Source organism: Ochotona princeps, chromosome 1 (assembly GCF_030435755.1).
Source record: "Ochotona princeps isolate mOchPri1 chromosome 1, mOchPri1.hap1, whole genome shotgun sequence".
NCBI classification, from domain to species: Eukaryota; Metazoa; Chordata; class Mammalia; order Lagomorpha; family Ochotonidae; genus Ochotona; species Ochotona princeps.
In genome coordinates this window covers 100,381,843-100,403,695 of record NC_080832.1, presented here as the reverse complement: position 1 = coordinate 100,403,695, position 21,853 = coordinate 100,381,843, and the positions used below count along the sequence as shown (strand labels likewise).

General features: G+C 37.6%; 1 protein-coding gene across 1 annotated transcript; it reads left to right on the top strand.

Annotated features, from left to right (window-relative positions):
* The first annotated feature begins 17,348 nt into the window (after positions 1–17,348).
* On the top strand, positions 17,349–19,252 carry LOC101516521 (pre-mRNA-splicing factor SLU7). The gene is given in 11 exon segments (XM_058669736.1): positions 17,349–17,781; positions 17,942–18,072; positions 18,074–18,130; positions 18,132–18,179; positions 18,181–18,370; positions 18,373–18,548; positions 18,550–18,625; positions 18,628–18,670; positions 18,672–18,718; positions 18,721–19,104; positions 19,107–19,252. Coding segments are annotated over 11 exon segments (1,731 nt in total).
* Positions 19,253–21,853: the final 2,601 nt, after the last annotated feature.

Below are 21,853 nucleotides of genomic sequence, written 5' to 3'. Positions count from 1 at the left end.
CACTGGTGTTACATGTTGATTAGAAAATTTCTGATCAAGAATTATTGCTTCTTTTTAAAACTGCAGGAGAAGCTATTTGGGAATGCATATCTCGTTTCTATATTACTCACATTAGAGTACATACTACTCTTATGGGTCCACTTGGTCCAGGTAATGCTACTGCTGATGCTTTAGTTGATCTGTAACTGAGGCCATACAGTCTCATCAATTGTTATATCAGCCCCTTTTCATACTGATGATCAGTTTAATCTTTCTTTGCACAAGCTAGAAATATTGTTTCTGCATGCTCCCAATGTGTCTCACAACACTCTTCCATTCCACACACAGATATGTATTCTAGGGAACCTATGTGCAACAAGATTTGGCAAATAGCCATTAGTCATTATACTCCTTTCAGATGACTAGAAGCTATTCATGTTACTGTAGATACTTCATCATGTCCAAGTACAGGGGTAGGGATGAGTATTTAATGCAGTTCAACATTACCTTGCTACTTTTGCAGGTGTGGGCATTCTTAAACAAATTAAAACAGGCAACTGCCCCATTTACATTAGCAGTTTATTTAGTTTATTTTGTGCTCAGCGAGATATATAATACATTACAAGCATCCCATATAACTTTCAAAGACAGACCATTATAGTGTGCTAACACCATTTAAAACCCAAATAGAAAAACAAAAGAGGGGAAATCTGTACTGCCACACAGTGGCTGCCAGAGGCACTGCTCCCTTTAAATTTTTTTCACTTGGAAGCCCCAAATCATTGACAGATGTATTGGAAGGACCCTGAGAATGGGTTATGTAATAGCCATGATCCAATATTGGCTAAGGTTTTGCATGGGTTTTTTTTAGAGCATGCTCCAAATCCTGAGTGGATCCCTGTCAGAAATATTAGGATCAAGAATGAGGGATCAAGAATGAGTGGCCCACAACCTCCACAGCTCACCTGTCAGTTTGACCTGCTGTGCATCAGTAGTCTCCATGGTACCTTGACTGATTCTTCTGATGCCAGTGCTCTGGCTACATGAAGGACATGAAAATAGCAAATAGAAAAAATAAATATAACTGTTAATTCAAATGTTTCTTTATAGTCTCCTGTTTAAACTGTAAACTTTCAAAAGACATTAATCCTCAAAATAAAATCATGATACTGGGTGTTTGGCTGACTATTATGTCACAGAACTCTGGGGATCTCAAGAAACTTACCAAACAATAAAGAACTTGCTGAGATTGTTCAACAATGCCATAAACATTTTTCGGGCTTGATAGCAAGCTCAGTGACCTTGGTCAGTGTGAAAGCCCATGTCCACTGCTTCAATCTCTATGATAATGTCTATTCAAATCTCAAATTCTGTGAAACATCTTCAACATAATGTCACCAAAACATTAAAGACCAGTAGAATACTGATGAAAATTATGATACTAAATTACAAACTTTAAAAGGTACAGATGTGGGCGCGGGACGATGGCCTAGTGGCTAAAGTCCTAGCCTTGCAAGCCCAGGATCCCATATGGGTGCCAGTTCTAATCCTGGCAGCTCCACTTCCCATCCAGCTCCCTCCTTGTGGGCTGGGAAAGCAATCGAGGATGGCCCAAAGCCTTGGGACCCTGCACCCACGTGGGAGACCTATAAAGTTCCTGGTTCCTGGCTTCAGATTGACTCAGCTCCGGCAGTTACAGCAGCTTGACAAGTGAATCACTGGATGAAGATCTTCCTCTCTTGTCTCTCCTCCTCCCTGTATGTCTGCCTTCCCAATAAAAATAAATAAATCTTTTTAAAAAAGATACAGATGTGTGGCTAGGAGATCCAGGCCATACTTTATCTTTAACAATGCAGCTTCATAGTCAGTTTTCTATTTGTGGTACTAATATTTTTACATAATTCAGCTCATGGCTGGGAGCAAATTAAGGCTCTCCGCTAGAAGGAGTAAGGTATTCTCATAACATTTCCACTGATTGTCTTAACTTACAAAAGGACTTCTTTTTTATCTTTAAAATACTCATCAAGACTCCTCAACTGTAGAAACATGCAATAGTATAAAACAAATTTTCTCATTTGTTAATCCTTTTGGGTTTGCTATTCACTTTCTAAGACGTGTGCTGCTCTCCTTGGAGTATTTCATGCTTTTGTTCTCTCTTTATAGCCAGCCAATGTGGATGAGTAACGACTCAAGAAGCATGTTAGCTACCACAGCACATCTTCTTCCTAAGTTGTGCAGAAAAACTGAAAGGGGGAGATGCCAAGGACCATTCAGGGTGGACATCAACACTCTGAGAAGGAATGAGACAGCTCTGAACTGTCTGGGAACAAACGTGTTCTGCATACAAGGCAGCAGTCAGTAAAGAGGCCTAAGCCCTCAGCTGCACGGTATTCTTCGAAGATAAGCATCCCAGGGAGCTTGTGGGCTCAGCGAGGAATCCTGTTCTCCCCACTGTGACACATGTTGGCCGCCTGGTGTTGTCAAGAGAGAATTAGCAATGGGAATGAGCTCCTGGCCCTACACTATTCCCATATCAGTAGAGAAATTTGACATCCTAAGAAAATAAAAACTGGAAAGAACTTGATGGATTCCTTTTCCTTTTGTAGACAGCAAAGTTCTTCTCCCACCCCATCTTTTTATAATTGTGTATTTTGTGTCTCTCTTTCTTATATCTAGTTGCCTGTCCTCTCTTCACCCTGGTTCCTACTGTGAGAGTTGGGGTGGAGTGAATGATTAGGAGCAAAACAGGACAAAAAGAGATAGGAAACACATTCAGTGTATGTGTAACCAACCTTTTTACAAGAACCAACTTTTGAAGGCAATCCCACTGACTTACACACCTGCCCAGACGCCATAATTGCACCAAGTCTGCATCCTTGATCCACCAATTGTTAGTCAGTTTGGCAGTTTAAATGCACAGATTGGAAGCCAGACCCCATTCAAAAGATTGCACTCAAATCTTGATCATCTTTAATCAACACTAGAACTATGTTAAAATAAATGCTGAGAGTCCTATCATGCTAGCAGTAATCCCATAGAAGCCTGATTTGTTTAACATCTCCTTTGACATTTGTTGGTTTATAAGATTTTTTTTTTTCTACAAAAACTTCTTCCCTGTAGATACAAAACTCCTAGAGATTCCTAATTAACTTGATTTTTTTGCTATCTAAATACTGTAAAACTCAGCCTTTTAAAAATTTAATCTGAATTAGAGAAAAGCCATGATGAGACTTTGTGGACAGATTTATCAGAAATAGTCTAAAAGACATCATTAACTTTAGGAAAATGCACAATATTAAAGGATTAGTTATTTTTAAATCTCTCCTTACTAGCTAGATTCAAAGTGTTATGATTATTTGGCCAAAAATGAAACTAGGCTACAAACCATTACTTGATTGTCCAGTGTAACACAATTTGCTAATCATAAAACATGGAATAAATCTCAGGAGTTCTGCTGCTTAGATTCCTTATTTTTCCATAGAGTATTGCAGAGTAATGTTGAATCATTTTATAATGCCTTAAAAATATGGAGGAAATGTAATATATTGTACATTTTTAAAGTTTCAAGAAAACTATCTTTAGAAAACATTTCAAATGTATCCATAATTTTATCTTGTTTATGAGTAAAGAATGGCTTAAGGAGTTTGAATAGCAAATGTCACACAGTTGGGACAAGATAAGATCTGTTTCTTTAGATTTCTCTAAAGTTCCTATAGTTCAGTGTCTGAAAATATGTATTGGGCATGATGTTATGAAGGATGTAAAAATGTTAAAACTCAATTTAATGGAAAAACTCCAAGAAATACATTTTCTGCCTATTTGTTGGAGTGCTTAGAGTAGTTTCTTAGAGGGAGAAAAGAACAACAGAGAGGAAGAAAAAGATCAACACAATTTGAGAAATCTATACCGTGATAAACTTTGAATATACATAACAGCACATGAAACTATGTGAAAAGAGATAGATAAAAAGCCAAAATTTATATGTGACAGGATTTGTACAGAAATCATGTCCATGAATTTGAACACTTAAAAATTTTGAAACCTGGAACTATCTTTATACCCAGAAACACATCCCAAATCAATGTAAAAGGAATACCGATTGTGAAAGTTGTAAAGCCATCAAGAAGGGCATCCTGCATTTCAGCTATTCACATCGGGGAACACACACACACATATATATGCATGAATTTTAGGTCTGTCTAATACAATATTATAATATACAAACTTTAAATAACTTGTGGTGTATGGAACCACAAAGAAATACTGCCAGGCCTGAGGAAAAAAAATTGCATGCTCATTGGAAGACCTTGGCACTCCATTTGGTTGCACCCAACTGAACAGGACTATTCAGTATGATACTTACAAACATGGGAGGGAGAGAAGATAAAATAAATACCAAATGTTGCGTTGAAGCAGGCACTAGCCAGTTGATCATAGAACAATTTCTATTCACTTCTGGGTTATAGAACCAGGCTATGTTTCCCAGCAGTTTTATAGTGGAATAGTTCTATCAATTAGGAACTAGGCCAAAGTGATGTACCTTGTACCATTCTTATTAAAGGCTTATTTTTCTGTCTGCTCTTCCATGCTGTCTCTTTGCTTCATGTAAGTTGGATGCTAATTTACATGGTCATTGTCAAAACCTATCAGTTCAGATGGAAGAGACTGAAGCCTGCATTTGAAATAATGGTTAAAATTGTTTTAGGAGCCCACAACTCATCATTGGAGTGCTTGTTTCTAGCCTTATCCACACCATGTAAGAAGAAGCAGTGATGGCTCAAGTTCTAGATTTTCTGTCTTACATGAGAGGCCTTGACTGAGTTTCAGCCTCCTGTTTTCTGTCTCATTTCTAGGTATTGCAAGCAAATGAAGAGTAAACCAACGATGGACTATTTCCTCTTTCTTATTTCTAACTTTTCTCTGCCATTGAAATAAATTAAAATCAAAAATTTTAAATAAATGTTTAAAAGATGAGAGAGATTATAAACCAGCATCTGCTCTAAATTATTGTGTGATAAAGTTTCCCCTGGCCTTACTTTGTCCAAGTGTTTCAGGAGAGTGGCAGGAAGCCAATTCCTTAAATTGTCATCTGTTGCCTTTCCGGGTCTATATCAGGAGAAAGCTGAGATCTGGAATGGAGTCAGGACTTCAGGCACTCTGACATGGCAAACAAGTGTCAACCTCAAGGGCAAACACCTGCCCACATCACCTTTGTTTCTAGTACATGACTGTTCCCTCCCTCCCACTGTGTCTTTAACTCTGTAAAAAATAATAATTTTTCATGATAAGAATTTTTGAAAAAAATTTTATGAAAATCCTTTTACTCTTTTATATATTTCAAAGCCAATAATACACTATTAATGTCTCCGTCTTTACAACTTTATGAAAGCTTGATAGGTTATATAAAATGTCCACAAACTCCACTCTAACTAATATCACAGTTCTTTGAATCTTATAAATTTATATACATTTTAGAATTAATTTATGGAATCTCACAAAAGGTAAACTTCTTTATGTATTGACATATAGAAGATACTATCAAATATGTGAAGATTTCATAATTTTGTTGAGCTGTTCGTTTCTTCAATTTTATTGTAACACTACAGTATGTTAGGTCTTAGCATGTCTCAAGAATTATAATACTCTTCCATTAAATGTAACCCTAAATTCACATTATATTTTAAATGTATTGTGCTTTTTTCATAAATCTTTATTAAAATAGTTTATTTTCAGAATGAGCCACATAAACACAATGTTATGCTGCATTGGAAAGTTTTGGAATTAAATATACTCCTGGAAAATATAAACATATTGATACAGCAAAGCTGGATTTTTATCATAAAATGAGAAAACACAGACACATTGATGCATATGACATATAAGCCAAGGGACATAAAATTTATAAATATTGACCAAGTTAAACAGCATTCACATTCATATACTGCACAAATAAGACATGTGGCATCTTTTTCTGCCTGGCTTATTTCACTTAATAGGGATTTAACCCTTACACTTTGTTGCAAATATCAGAATTTCATTGTCTCATTACTCAGTCTTCATTGGCTGAGCAGTGTTGCATTGTGTAAAGGTAACACCTTATTTTTATCCATTCAGCCACTGATGAATATTCAGGTTGATTGTACATGTTTGCTAATGTGAATAGTGATACAATAAACATGGAAGTGCTGTAAAAAAGAAGCTCCGTCCTATTTTAATTCTTAATTTTTAAATCAAGAGTGTCTAATTTTATTACAAAATTTTCTACACCTAATTATTATGCAATGACTATAGCGTTTTTTTCTTTTACCTGACAATGTGTTGCATGGTATAACATGACATATCAAAGAGTCCTTGAGATAATTTACCTTGTTGTCTTTTTTTTATTAAACTATGAGGTTTCTATTCAATAATTTGTTAACATTATAGTTACTCATTTGCTTAATGAGATAGTTCATATTAAATTTATATATGTATATATATACTAAAAAGAGTTGTAGATAACCTTATGTATATTATCTGAAACTATTTATAGGATGAGAAGCAGGAATTTGGATGGAATTTAAAATAAATCTATACAGATTTGAATTGTAAGTCTGGGGAGAAGGAGGGATTTGGAAGTACTGATTCAGCGTATCACACAATTATGTAATTTCTCAGGTCTTCCTTTTAACTCAAGCTTAAGAAATAATAAGTTAATTTTAGTTTTTGTAATGTTTACATAGTTGAAAGGGATCCATGCCCATGTGGTCCACCAATTAGGGTTGAGAGGGTCAAGGAATGAGCCAAAGTGGATGAAATAACTGCCTCCTATATCCTTTTTCTTATGGTATCTGGGGAAGTGGAAAGAGGGCCATTCCCAGCAACTCATCCTCATCAGTATGCAGGAATGGGGGAAGGCCACATATATCATCTCAGTATCCCCAGTATGGAGCATGTTGCAAGGATACTGCTTAAGAGGTTTTATAGTTCTGACATGTTATTGATTTTATTGCACCTCTGCATCCACCAGCAGGTGCTGCAGCCTGGCTCACCCGGGCCTGCCCCCAGGTACACCTCATGCTGGTGGGTGCTACAGCCTATCCCAGCCCAGCCACCCCCAGCCCTGGCCCTAATGTGAACTGGCTGCTGTTGTGGCCCAGCACAGCCCATCCTGAATCTCACGTATGAATGGGGTGCTAAGAACTGGTCCAGCCTGGCCTGCGCCAGACTTGACCACACATATGCCAATGGGTACTGTATGGTGGCTTGGTCTGGGCTGCTCCCAGTCTTGGTTCTTGTTCTCACCTGCAAGGACTGTCCTGACAAAGGAGTTTCTGCAGCTCTTCTATAAAGTCACCTCCAAGCAGCAAATCTCACACACTCACACACACACACACAGGTGGTTCCTTGGCTCAGCCCAACTTGGCCCACTTCCTGCCGTGGCCTTGCCAGTGTACCCCAACACCCATTCTGGCTCTTACTGTTGGGTGCTACAGCCCAGCCACACCTGGTCTAACTTCATGTTCAGTGGGTGCAGAGACCTAGTCCAGCCTGTCCTACAACCACCATGCTTGTGCACTCCAGACCCAGTCCACATCTATAACGAGGGATGCTGTAACCATGTCCAGCCCAGATCATTGCCTCCATTCCAGCCCTCATGCTCACTACTGGGAACCACAGCCCAGCAGGGGTGTTCCCTTAGCTCCCCAACAAAGCTCACTCCCAAACACAGATCTTGTGCATGCCAGTGGTTACTCCAACCCAGCCCAGCATAACCCACCACTCAGTTTGGCCTTTGCTATCAGATGCCACAGCCTGGCCTAGTCTGACCCACTCTCAGCCCCAGCTCTTGCTGTTATGTGCTGTTATGTGCTGTAGCCCTGCCAAGCTGATTCCATCCCTAGCTTTCATGCAAACCAGTATATGATAGCTTGGCATCTCAAGTTGCCCCACCAGGCCTACTCCCAGACCTAGATCTCCTGCATGCCAGAGGGTTTTAGGCCTTTACCCTGCACTCTGACCCCTCGTCTTTGAATGTGCTGGTGGATGTTGTAGCCTGGCCCAACCTACATTAAATTCTTGGATGTGCTTGTGGGTGCTACAGCCTGTCCCAACCTGGCCTATTTCAAATCCCAGCATCAATGAGTGTTGTTGAGTTCCCTGGTCATACCTCGCTGAGCCTATCACCACTCCAGTTCTCAAGCAAAACAGTTCGTATTGCAGTTCCATGGCGTGAGCCCATGATCTCCCACACAATGTGCTCCTAGAATCAGTTCTCTTTCATGCTGGTTGGTGTCATGCCAAGAGTAACATTGTCCACACCCTGTCCCAATGCTCTCTGGTAGGTAGTGTGGTCAAACCCTCCCAGAAAAGCTCCCCAGCCCTTGCTTTTGTGTTGTGCTACTAAGCAGTGACTTGGTAGTAACAATCCCAGCTCTGGTCTCTCACGTTGGTGGAATGATTTACTTTTACTCCAAAAGGTCCTCTTGCTTCCCTCCTCTAATCCACCCATTCTCAGACCCCTCATTTACCTGTAAGTGCAATAGCCAGGTTGGTAAAAGTTCCCCAAAAGTCACTCCTCATCCATCACATTCTCTTCAGCACTCCTCCCTCCCAGACATCTCCAGACCTGCTTCCATAAGTAATCCACAGACCCCATGCCCAGTTCTTTGGTGGTGTCCTGTGCCAGCTTGAGGCCCTACCTGCCTATCCAGGGTCCATGCACACTCACACATTGGTCCCCAGACCTTATTTGTTGGCGCACTAACAACTGCCCCCCCATGTATCTTAAAAGATACAAAGATAGAATTGGGAACTGTTATGGCACAGTGGCATCATTAACACAAATTTAGCATTAACCAGGCCCAGCATACCCAACAGCTATTCGCTGCTTTTCTCACATCAGTGTAACACTAGCCTAGGTCATTGCCTACAATTACAGATTAACTTAAGCTTAATATATTAAATTTTGCATGAAAGGTATTCACTGTATTTTTCTAAATTCTATGTATAAAATTATTTATTTTATATTAAGTTCAGTGTTGCTGCGCATCTATTTAGAATCCAAATTTTTTCTACTTACACTTTTGCCTTTCTTCTTCATGTATTTCTTCCTTTTAACTTCACAAAGGTGTTTTATTTTCTGTTTCCTTGCCTTAAATTTCAGCATTTTCCCTAAGAACCAGGGTTTTTTTTTTTTTTATTCTTTTTTTCAAAATGTGGCTGCCACTCTCATGTCTGTATTAAGGGCATTTAGACCCCAAAGTTCTGGTGCTTAATAAATGGAACCATATTTTTACAACTTCCAAGGTCCATTGCTGTCACTGAAGTGACAATCCTGGAAGCTGTTTCTAAGTGCTATACTACATAATTGGTTGTAATTTGGGGTGGAATTGTTGACTTATTGATGTACTAACAAGTCATATGCTAAGATAGAAATTGGAATAGTGGAAATGCTAAGTATTTGGTGAAGTTGGAATCAAGGACATATTATTGGTATTTGCTTTAATGAATGGTTCCTGAAGTGACTGAAATCAATATTCACGTAAAAATGTTCTCTGATTGGTACAACTTTAATTACATGAATTAGTCCACTTAGTCATCACAATTAAATTTTATTTTACATTGATAGGGCAAATTTTTTACTCTTTGAGTTTAACAAAACAAGTCTTCTTAGAATATGAAAGAAAGAAGATACCAACACAGGATCTGAGATCCATTACTTGTAGTGTTAATAGTTTTATACTTTTTAAAATTCTATGTTGTTATTTTTTAATAAGATTTTTACAAATGTCATGCCACTGAATGTAATGTCTCATGTCTTCCAGAGCTATTCTTTATTCATGGAATGTCTATTGTAATGTTATTAAAAATGCAAAAGTCGTGTTTCTTCAAAACCTATTTGTAGTAAGATTAAAGCAATTAAGTAATTTTAAACACATGTTTGGAAATGTTGAATAAGCTTTGCTGAAGTAATTAATAATTCATATTTCCATAAGTGAATACATTAAAATATGAATATAGAGAAAATCACATTTTCAATTATTTAGCAAACCAAATTTATTTATATACCAATATTCACCTTAAAATTAATTTATTTACCTTACCACAAGGACTCCCTTTGTAATTTTAGCTAACATAAGTTAGCCATTGGTACAAGTACCCTGTACTATTATGTCAAGTCCTTTTTTGAGAGACTTTATTACAATCATGATTGTAATTATGTTCCAATAAAGACATGCCACATGTTACCAGTTTTCCTGAGGTGATGAGGAAATGGGAGAGAAGTACAATGGAGAAGTGTCATCAACTATAGGCTATAAATATACTAACTATAAAGCATTCCAATTTAGGATGCTGGCAACTCAAATGATGGCTTAGGAATGACATCCACTGAAATGTTTTCCTTCTAAAGTATTGGATAACTTTCTCCAGTTACAGTTCTTTGAAGAAATACATTCATAACTTTCATAAAACATATTGTCCATGAGCCTTTGAAGACCATTTGCATTTTATAAAAGGTATCATGCACAGAGAGATGCAAAAACTGAAGTTTTCCCTACTTGAAGTAGAAATTCTTTAGCTTCCAAAGCCTAGAATATACTGTCTACTTCTCAGGTTGAGAAGAATTGAATTGTTTGAAATTAAATTTTGAGGTTCAGATCCAGTTGTATCTTCTCTGGATTCTTTCTATCAAATTTAACCCTAAGTAAGTGATATATATGTCAGCTGTTAAAGCACATTTCATCTCAGTCTCTGATTATTTATCAAATAAAATATTTTCATTAAATTTGGATACACATATCTCACCTCATAAGTGCAGCTTAAATATAGCACTAATTTCTAATATTTCCTTGCATCTCTCAAAACTTTTTCACATAAGTATTTCATATAGTTCTAATAAATGTGCAGATATAATCCCAACAGTATTTTTAAGTCCATAGCATTTCACTCCCAATTCTACCTACTAATCCTGTAATCAACAGTGTTTGTATAAATTAAATCTAATTTAAAATGATTTCAATTTTTTAATTTAACTTAGAAAAAGAAGACAGGCATATAGATTAGGTAGGACCAGTTCAATGTTTTTACTCCTAAAATGATTTCCTAAACAGACATGTTGCCTCATACTTGATTGATTTGCTTTAACATAAACAAGTCATGCCAGAAACTATATGAATATAGCCCCATGGGCAGATAATATCTGACCAAGTAATCAATATTTTACACCCTCAAAAATTCTTACATTTTTATTTGGGGTTTTCTCACCCAAAGAAGCATCTTTGAATTTCTATCTCACTGGGAATATCAATCAATCTATCCTATTTGTCATTACATTGTTCTATTTGGGAAAAGATTGAAGACATAATTTTATCAACTCAGAAGCAATATGGCCATATGTCAAAGTTGAAGCAAACATAGGATTCACTGTCACTTTTTACACCTACATCTTTAATCCGAACTGTTGCCCCTAGCGTATATTTATTATAGTTTTGAACAACTTTAAGCAATCTTTGAAAATATGTCACCGGACCACTCAGTGCATTGTTCAGGACACTTGAGGAGTATGCATACATCTCATATGGTTCAGCCTTCCTGAATGTGGACACTCTACTTTATTTGAAGTCCAAATACCTCATATTTAATATGAGAACTCACTTGAACTGCAACATCTAAATTTAAAATATAGACCATAGCAACTATGGACATTAACATCAAAATAAAATTCCATTGCTCCACAAATAAAATTTTCCACTAAGAACTTCAGAATTTTTATGATGCTGAATGTCTTTTCATGAAATCTCTTTTTTTAAGATAGTAAAGAAAATAACGTATGTGTCCTAGGCTTCTTGAAATTTTTATTAAATTTTAATGGTACAGAAAGCATTTTGTAGCTCCAATGCAAAACACAAAACATAAACAAAGCAGACATTTATGGACTGATACACTTTTACTGCCAGAGAATTCTTTTTTATTTATCATCTCTAGATTATCTATTGACTTCGCAGTTTTTTGATTAGCTTTGAAATGTATTTATTCCTAAATTGCATTAATGGCACAATTACTTCTTGATTCTGTTAATACATGTTTCTGGAGAAGATGACATCAGGTTTTAATGAGAATGCCTAATTTAAGTCCCAACTTTTCATTCTGATAGTGAGTGTTGCATCATTATAATTTTGATTCTATGCATGATTGGAGGGAAAGTTATTTTTAATTCTATTCATAGCACAGTTTCTGCACAAATTAGACTCACGTAATATACATATTGTGGATATTCATCCAGGGCTACTGAGTCTAAAAGTCCTATAATTTAGACTTATAAATCCTTGAGCCAAATTTTCAGTTTTCATCATGTGTAAATATGTGCATAATAATTCCTATTTTCTGACCAACAGAGAAATGCCTAACTTATTGAAGGCAATAAACAAATGATAGCTTTTCATTCTCAGTCTAATAATTATATCTACCTACATTTCTTCTAAAAGTATGTTACATATAGATGCATGTTATATGTTTATTTATTTATTATTATATATGTTATATTACACAAATATTTTGGTGAAATTATTCTATAACAAAACGTAATGGCACTGAAGAAGGACAAAAAATACAGATGATTAGCAAGTAATGGAAAACTATGGAGAACAATTAAGTAAATGAGATTTTTAAAAAGAAGAAATTGGGGGAATGGGAAATCAACATACTGGACTGTGGGGAAATACCTGAGCTGGATGTGCAGTCTCACTCTGAAAAAAAATCTTTCACATCTTTGACTCCCCAATTCCTAATCTATATGAAATAACAATATTATTTGTCTCTGAAGTTTGTCATTATCTGAAATAAGATAGTTGTCTAGTCCGTTAAGATCATGTTAACCACAAGTTATTTTAACTTCATGGCAACTTTAAAAGTAATTAAACTTCAATTTGTATATTTGGGCTTCATAAATTTTTTCATTTTCTTTTTTTATGGGTTTCTTAGAACCATAAATAGGAAGGAAACAGCACTACATTCTGAGGACCACTTATTATGATACATTTATATGACAAAAATAGGAACTGAGATAAAAAAATGCAAGCATGATCATATTTATTCATCTCAATCATTCTGTTTTACACACTTAGGATAAGTGACAGACTATATTCATCATAAAGGCCACAACAGTAAACTCTAACATGGATTGCTGTCAGAAGTGACCTTGATATGTCCCCAGCAAGATACACACTTTGGCTTCATCCTCTTATCACTACTTTGAGTAAAGCTGGAAACAATTCCATATAATTTCATAATGAGATCATTAAAGACAGCAGTTTCTTCACTACTGACTGAAACACTAATTGTTAAATCCATGTGCTGAGGCCCCCACAGTGGTAGGAGCTAAGCTACATGGAATGCCCATGATTTAACTCATCCATGCTGAAGTGCAAAACAGCTAAGGAAAGAAACCTTCATCTCATCCTATCCCTCAGTGTCCAGTTATTTTCAGCTTCAGTTTTTCCCAGTGTTGGTCCCAGACGCTGCAGAACAAAAAAAATAAGCAGTGTTTGGCTGACTTTCTCATCCTTAATGACTCCCAAACTATAAGCCTAGCAAATTGGCTGTTTTAAGCATACTTTTTGGTTGCCTTATTTTGCAGTAAGAATAACTCTGAAATAAGACATTTCAGTACCATAACATCCTCCTAATCAACATAATACTATGATAGTACTGAAGTTATTGATTGAACAAGAATGTATTTTACATCAGCAAAAGCCAGATGAGAAATCAATGTTATATTACTGACATGGCTTGAGTTATTAAACTAGGAGAAATGATTCTGAAATAAACAAGACAAATTTGAAGAAGCAGATCTACGTATCCTGTCTTCATTTACTCAAAGCATATCTTATTAGTAAGACATGGTCAGGCTAACACTAAAGAATCCTTTCAAACCAGTGTCTTTGGCTATCACAGGAGGTTGCTGAGACCACAACATTCACCAGTCATGGCATTTGACCATGAGTTGTTTTTTTTGTTGTTGTTAGTGGATGAAGGTCAGAAGTGTATAGATATGTTCAAAATAGCCATTTATGATGTTATGTCAACAATGAGGTCACTCGATAATTTATAGAAGGAATTTCCTTGGTGAAAGTTTTTCTGTAGAGAGAAATTGGATCATGATTTCAGACACTGCAATTAGTCACAAATGTAGATAAAACACTTCACAAACTTCACAAGGCAATTGCTAGCTCAGTTTTTCTGAAAACTAATAAAACCAGTATTTCTGGCTAGCTTGACACAGAAGAAAATCACTTTAAGTACTGTGCGCACAATTTGTATTTAGTGTTTTTCCATATTGTCACTTCCTGATATATGATATCATATAACAGTGATATGTAATAGTGCTACATAACACTATGGATATATAATAGTGCTGAAATTATTGATATATAATAGCAATATATAGATACATATCGTGCTGATAGATAACAGTGCTAAAAGTATTTCCCACATTGTATATTCTCATTGTTTATATTTTACATTAGAACACATACTGTACAATATAGCATTATTTGTTAGTATAACCACTGGGAGAGGACAAGTAGGTTGAATCTTAAAGCTTTTTTGCTGTCTCTGAAAATTTAAATATTAGTTTTGGAGGGGTTGAAAATAAATTTTGGAATCCAATTATACCTCTACTCTAATAAATGATCACACAGCCCAGATTGTCTATATTGCTCCTTCTATATGTGGACTCAAGGGGTACAATGAAATCTATATGATTTCTGAATTCTTCAGGTTTGCTTGAGGCTTTTACTTACTGGGACTTAAGAGCATTTTAAGTTACATGAAAAAAATATTTTCAGACATCATTTATCAGTGGGCAGCTAAAGCAAAAGAAGGCTTAATTTCTTTATTTTCAATATTTACTAAAAAAAATAAGTCATGCTTATTATCCAAAATTACCTGCTCATAAATTAAATAGGATGCAATTGATAGCAAGCTAAGTGTGGAGTAACATCAGTAGCAGCAAAGAATTTTTCTAGTCATATGTTGTTCATTCTCCCAGCAAGCCATTGTTAAATGCTCTTACGAACTCCATTTTGCTCATGGGGAAGTTGAGACAGAGGGAAGGTGATACAGTTACTGATGCCCTGATTTCATCACAGATCGCTGGATTTCAGACATTGCACAGAATACAGCACTGCCTCAAAGAGGACTTACAGGAGCTGGACAACTACTAGGTCTTTAAAAACCATTGACCAAAGAATCACAAAATATTTCTGAAGCAGAATTGCTACTTTTGTATTTGCTGAAAGAATTAAACCCTAAAGACCCAAGGTGTTCACTGAAGTAGTGATTTAACTTTTCTCCTAGAATGCTACTAACTGGATGGCATCTTTGGAATAAATGGAAAATATAGCTCTTCAAAATGTTTCCTGCATTCTATGACTCAAACATTCCTGAGAAATGTTATTTTTGAATAAATGTTTAATTCCAGCTCATCTTCTTATTGATTGATGTGTGTCGGAAATATTCTCATTGTAAATGATAAACAGGAAAAAAAACAGCAATCATTTGGTTCATGCACTAATCTTGTATGTAATAATGTGGTTTCAGAGTCTGAAATGAAGGACCAGACTTAAAAAGGAAGTTAACCAGTCCCCACCATTTCTTATTCTTACATTTTTCCAATTCTGTCTCTATATATTAGGTAATTTTTGCCTTATGTTTCCATCAAAATCCATGGTTGGAACAGACTTGTTCACATTTTTATGGAGAACATCACTGTTCAGCTTTATTTCTGCAATAAAAAAATATTATACTGTTAAAAAAATAATTTTAGATATCAAAAGCAGAAAGAAGACATTCTCCGGGTGCATTATATTTGCCATCAGATCAAGTCAGTTTTAAAAGCCCAGCAGTGTTCTGAGTAATGATAGTGCTTTGGTATAACTTTAATAATTTTTGCCATATATTTCAAAAAATAATATTGCATTTACTGGTATTGTTATAAAATTCACTTTAGGGCCCAGCGTGACAGCATAGGGGTTAAAGTCCTTGCCTTGCACGCACAGGATCCCATGTGGGTCACCAGTTCTAATCCAGGAGACCCTGATTCCCATCCACCTCCCTGCTTGTGGCCTGAGAAAGCAGTTGAGGAAGGCCCAAAGCCTTGGGACCCTGCACCCGCATGGGAGACCCAGCAGAGCTCCTGGCTCCTGGCTTTGCATTGGCTCAGCTCCAGCCATTGCGGCCGCTTGGGGAGTGAATCATCGAATGGAAGATCTTCCTCTCTGTCTGTCCTCCTCTCTGTATAGCTGACTTTCCAATAAATAAATAAATAAATCTTTAAAAATCATAAAATAAAATTTACTTTAAAAATATACATTTTCTATGAACCTATGAAAAGTCCTTCAGCCACACAAGCTGTGGGAAATAGTGGTTGGTTTACAATTGTTTTAGAAACTCAGAATTTCCTTATGGTAAAGATGATAAAGGGATCAGATATCTAAATCTGTGTAAATGATTGAATTTAAAAATGGATAAGAAATCCAATGTTGCCAAAGTATTTATTTATTAGTTCACTGTGGAAATAAGTATACAACAACAACAGCAACAACAACAATCAGAATAAAAACACAACCTTTTAACTAGTGTGACAACCGTAAGGTTTATATAAAGATGAAATGAGAAGGGTGCCATGAATCAGTCTAATCCCCTGCCTGCAGCACCAACAACCCCTGTGAGTGTAAGTTCATGTCCTTGCTATTCCCCTTCGAACCCAGCTCTCTGTTTATGGCCTGAGAAAGCAGTGCAGGCTGGCCCCAGTCCATAGGCTTCTGCCACCATGTAGTATAGTGGGAAGAAGCTCCTGTCTCCCAGCTTTGAATCAGCTCAGATCTGCCACTGCAGCCATTTGGAGAGTGAACCAGCAGATGGAAAATTCTCTTTCTCTTTCTCTCTTTCTCTCTCTCTCACATTGCTTCTCACTCTGTAACATCTGCCTTTCAAATAAAAATGAATAATGAATAAACCTTTGTGTCAAAAAAAAAAGATTTCTGGACCTCCAAAAGAAACCTTTGTGTCCCATGCAGCCAACAGCTTTAGTGATGTTTAATCCAACTTCATGATATGCCAAAATACTACCTGAAATCATCTGGACACTAGTATTTCATGTTTGTTCATTGTATTTTATATTAACAGCATCTGAAAAGAAGGAATTTAGGATTTTAATTTTTTGTGAACAGAAAAATAGCAAGTAAAACAAAAAATAAAATAAAATTCTTTTTAAAATCTCTTGTTATAACCAGTTAAAAGAAATACGAAAGAGTTCCACCATCAGCTCTGTTGGTGTTGGATGGAGTCAGAGAGAGCTGCAGAAGAGCGAAGGAGGCTGCATCACCATGCTGGCAGCCACTGTGGGTGCAATTAATACTGCGCCTTTGTCGGGGTCCAAAGAGATGAATTTGGAGGAAACAAAGAAGATGACCACAGAGGACTGGAGAAAGAAGAAGCTAGAAGAAGAGTGAAACCTGGGTAATTCTCCTGCAGAAGTTGATGAAGAAGGAAAAACCGTCAACCCTCATATACTGCAGTATATCTCATCTGTGCTGTGGTATATTGATCCATCTAAAAGACTGACTTTAATGCACCGGAGGCCACAGCCAGAGAAACAGCAATACAGCTCATCCGGAGAGTGGTACAAGAGGAGTGTCAAAGAGAATTCCATAACTACTAAGTACCACAAAGGAGCCTATGAAAATTGTAAGGGCTGCTTTGAGAGGCCCAGGCAAGTTGGAGTCAAATTTGCAGGCACTAACATAGCCCCGGATGAACATATCCAGCCTCAGATGAACATACCCAGCCTCAGCTGAACATACCCAGCCTCAGCTGAACATACCCAGCCTCAGCTGAACATACCCAGCCTCAGCTGAACATACCCAGCCTCAGCTGAACATACCCAGCCTCAGCTGAACATACCCAGCCTCAGCTGAACATACCCAGCCTCAGCTGATGTGTGACTATGATGGGAAGAGGGGTGTGTGGAATGGCCACAACCCAGAAGCACACATGGCAATTGTAGAAGAACATGCCAAAGTTGAAATGGCCAAACAAACATTGAAAGCCCCACAAACTCCAAGAAGTGTTAGCCTCAGGAAAATTAGTGGAACCGGCTAATTCTCCAAAAACATCAGTGTGGAAAGGAGGAACCAAATTCTCAGACAAAAAAAATAGCATAATAGTGAAGATGAAGATGAAGATAAGTATGCAGATGATATTGACATGCCCGGGGAGAATTTTGACCCTAAAAGATGAATTATGGTTCAGAATCTGAGGATTCGAGAAGCTACAGCAAAATATTTGAAAAATTTAGATCCAACCTTTGCCTACTATGATCCAAAAACTAGAGCAATGAGAGAAAATCCTAAGCCAATGCAGGAAAGAATCCGGGTGAAACGAGTTATGCAGGAGATAACTTTGTTAGATACACAGGAGATACCATTTCCATGTCTCAGACACAGCTGTTTGCTTGGGAAACCTATGACAAAGGATGGCAAGTGCATCTGCAGACAGATCCTATGAACCTGGAGCTGCTGTATAAGTTCCTTCAAAGTCAAAAAGGAAGACTTCAAAGAGCAGCAGAAAGACAGCATCCTGCAAAAGTATGGTGCTCGGGACTCTCGGATGCTCCCCTGGCTGAACTGCTGTTAGTTCATACTGAAGACTGTGGAATGCTCGAGACATGGGATAGTCATCAAAGGGCAGCGGTGGGCAGTGCCTGTTGCAAGTATGAGGAGGGTGTGAAGATCCATAATCACACACACGCACACACACAAATCTGTGGATCTTCTTGGATACATGAACGATGGGGATACAAACGATGTCACTCTATTTTAAAGTATCCCTATTGTACCGGAGAAGCTGGGAAGGAGACTGTTAATTCAGAGGAAAATGTGATACATGATACAGTTGGAGAAGATTCTGAAAAAAAAAAAAAACTCAAACACTCATGGAGATACATCAGGAAAAAAAATGAAAGAAGAAAAAAAGAAGAAAAAATTAAGAAAAAGAAGCAACATCACAAGAGCAGTTCTGATAGTGAAGATGAAGAAAAGAAACATGAAACAGGCACTCAATGAGGAGCCCACCTTCTTCAGGTCAGGAGATCAAGCAGGTTCATGAGAGGAAGTGGCCTTGCAACAGCATGTATGAGACCCGAGACCCCACGGGAGAGGAAATGGAGGCCTACCAAATGAAGTGGCAGAAGGCAGATGACCCCACGGCCTCTTTCCTAGGTCAGCAGTAGCTAGTAACAGAAGGCCATCAGCCTGGATGAAACGAATAAGTTCTTTTCCATTCTTGTTTGGTGACTGCATGGAAAAATCCTTATCAATACCTCTTGCTGCCTGACTTTAATAAAGCTTTCAGAAATCTCAAAGTAAATTCCTTCCTCTCCACAATGACGAAAACAAAGAAAAGGAAAGAAAATTTAAAAAAATACAAAAAAAATAAATGACAGGAAGGGTTTTTTTATGAAAAATTGCTTGGAACGGTAGCAGTGTTGCAGCATCTCTGTAAAACAGCAGATTTTTTAAGAGTGCCTGGGTCGGGCCCAGCACAATAGCGCAGTGTTTTAAGTCCTCACCTTGCACGCCCGGGATCCCATATGGTCACCGGTTCTAATCCAGGAGACCCAGCTTCCCATCCAGCTCCCTGCTTGTGGCCTGGGAAAGAAGTCAAGGAAGGCCCAAAGCCTTGGGATCCTGCACCCACGTGGGAGACCTGGAAGAAGCTCCTGGCTCTTGGCTTCGCATTGGCTCAGCTCCAGCCGTTGCGGCCACTTGGGGAGTGAATCATCGAATGGAAGATCTTCCTCTCTGTCTCTCCTTCTCTATATATATTTGACTTTCCAGTAAAAATAAAAATAAAATAAATCTTTAAAAAGAAAAGAGTACCTGGGTCAAGATGTTTGGAAGGAAGGAAGGAAGGAGGGGGAGAAAAAATAGGCATAAAAAGAAGAGAGTAGGTAAGGAAAGCAGACAGGAGACGGGGTAGGAAGGAAGACATCACTACGCTCCTAAACTTGCATGTGTAATGTATAAAATTTATTAACATTGCATAAATATGATATGAAAAAACAGTTACTTTAGCAGTTAAGGAAGAAATGCAAAAAGAAAAGACATTATCACTACGGGAGCAAAATGTGAAAAAACGCTGTTCTTCTGAAACAGGCATTTATTAGAAAAATTATTTAAGTTTTAGACAGTTTAAGACAACTTGTTTTGTCATATACTCATTGTACATCACTTTTCTCAGGGTACATTTTATTTATAGTGCTTGGAACATCCTACAACACACTGCTTTAAACCTGTGGAAAATACACTGCAAGTTAATTATTGTACTCATTCCAAAGAGAGCCTCAAAATTTATTTTATCAAACTTATTAGTAAGGGCTCTGAAAACTAGCTACAGAAATACCAATATAAACGAAAAAGAGTAACTAAAATAAGTGAAGGAACAACAAAAACTAGCACATTCCACAAACTTCAAGACAAAACACTTTCTTGACCCCAAATCAGGAACAAAATCCAATCCCAGTCCAGTTTATATGACATACATGTCACAAGAAACAAGCAGAGATAATCCTGGAACTTATGACGGTCCTTGCAGCTGGAAGATCATGCATTGTTTTGTCTCTTCTCATATTTATACTGGGGATAGGGAAGTCTTAGAACCATCTGAGCACAGGACCAAGATGCGAAGTGTTAGAAATCTCATTCATTATTTCACTAATGCACAATCTTTTGGAGAGAAGTGTTAAGATCAAGTAAGAGAAATAGTGGAGCAACATGTAAAAACAGAAGGCTTCAGGGCCCGGCGGCGTGGCCTAGCAGCTAAAGTCCTCGCCTTGAACGCCCCGGGATCCCATATGGGCGCCGGTTCTAATCCCGGCAGCTCCACTTCCCATCCAGCTCCCTGCTTGTGGCTTGGGAAAGCAGTCGAGGACGGCCCAATGCATTGGGACACTGCACCCGCGTGGAAGACCCGGAGGAGGTTCCTGGTTCCTGGCTTCGGATCGGTGCACACCGGCCTGTTGCGGCTCACTTGGGGAGTGAATCATCGGACGGAAGATCTTCCTCTCTGCCTCTCCTCCTCTGTGTATATCTGACTGTAATAAAATGAATAAATCTTAAAAAAAAAAAAACAGAAGGCTTCACTGTCATGTAATACTTGCACATTGTATGTGGTGTTATGTAGTATCTCAAAATAAGTATGCAGTTTAACTGATCAAGCGATTAGGATTAATTAACTATCTCCTCCTTGTGTTTGGAGGCTCCCAGCATCCTTCCTCCAGTTCCCATACAGTTTGCAATGTATTATTGTGACCTGTTATGCCCCGCTGTGCTGTGGAGCACTACATCCCACGACTCCCATCTAACTTTGGTTTAGTACCTACTGTCCTCTCCCTACCTGCTCACCATGCCCTCTCCCCCAAAAGCAATTTGAGACAGAATTAAGCCCTGTGTAAAGATATAAGGCATTATTAACACTAATTTTATTCAAAAAGAAAAATCATAAACTGGTAAGGTCACAGGGACATGACTTGTCCTTTCCTATCTCCTCTCAGTGTGCCAGGCCAATGTACAAACACAAAGTGATTTGCGATTAAAACCTGATAATGTCAACCTAATAAAGAAAGGCCTTAGACGCTACTTTCTAACAACATTGTTAGGAAGACCGCTGTAAAAATGTCTAGTTCTCATCACTATAGTTAATGAAGGATTATTTTATTACATCAGGACAGGAATACAGTGATTAACAAAATAATCTCTCCACAACTTAGGATCCAACAGTTTAACTTTCCTTAAAATTCCTGTTGATGTGCAGAACATAAAGTCCAATAAAA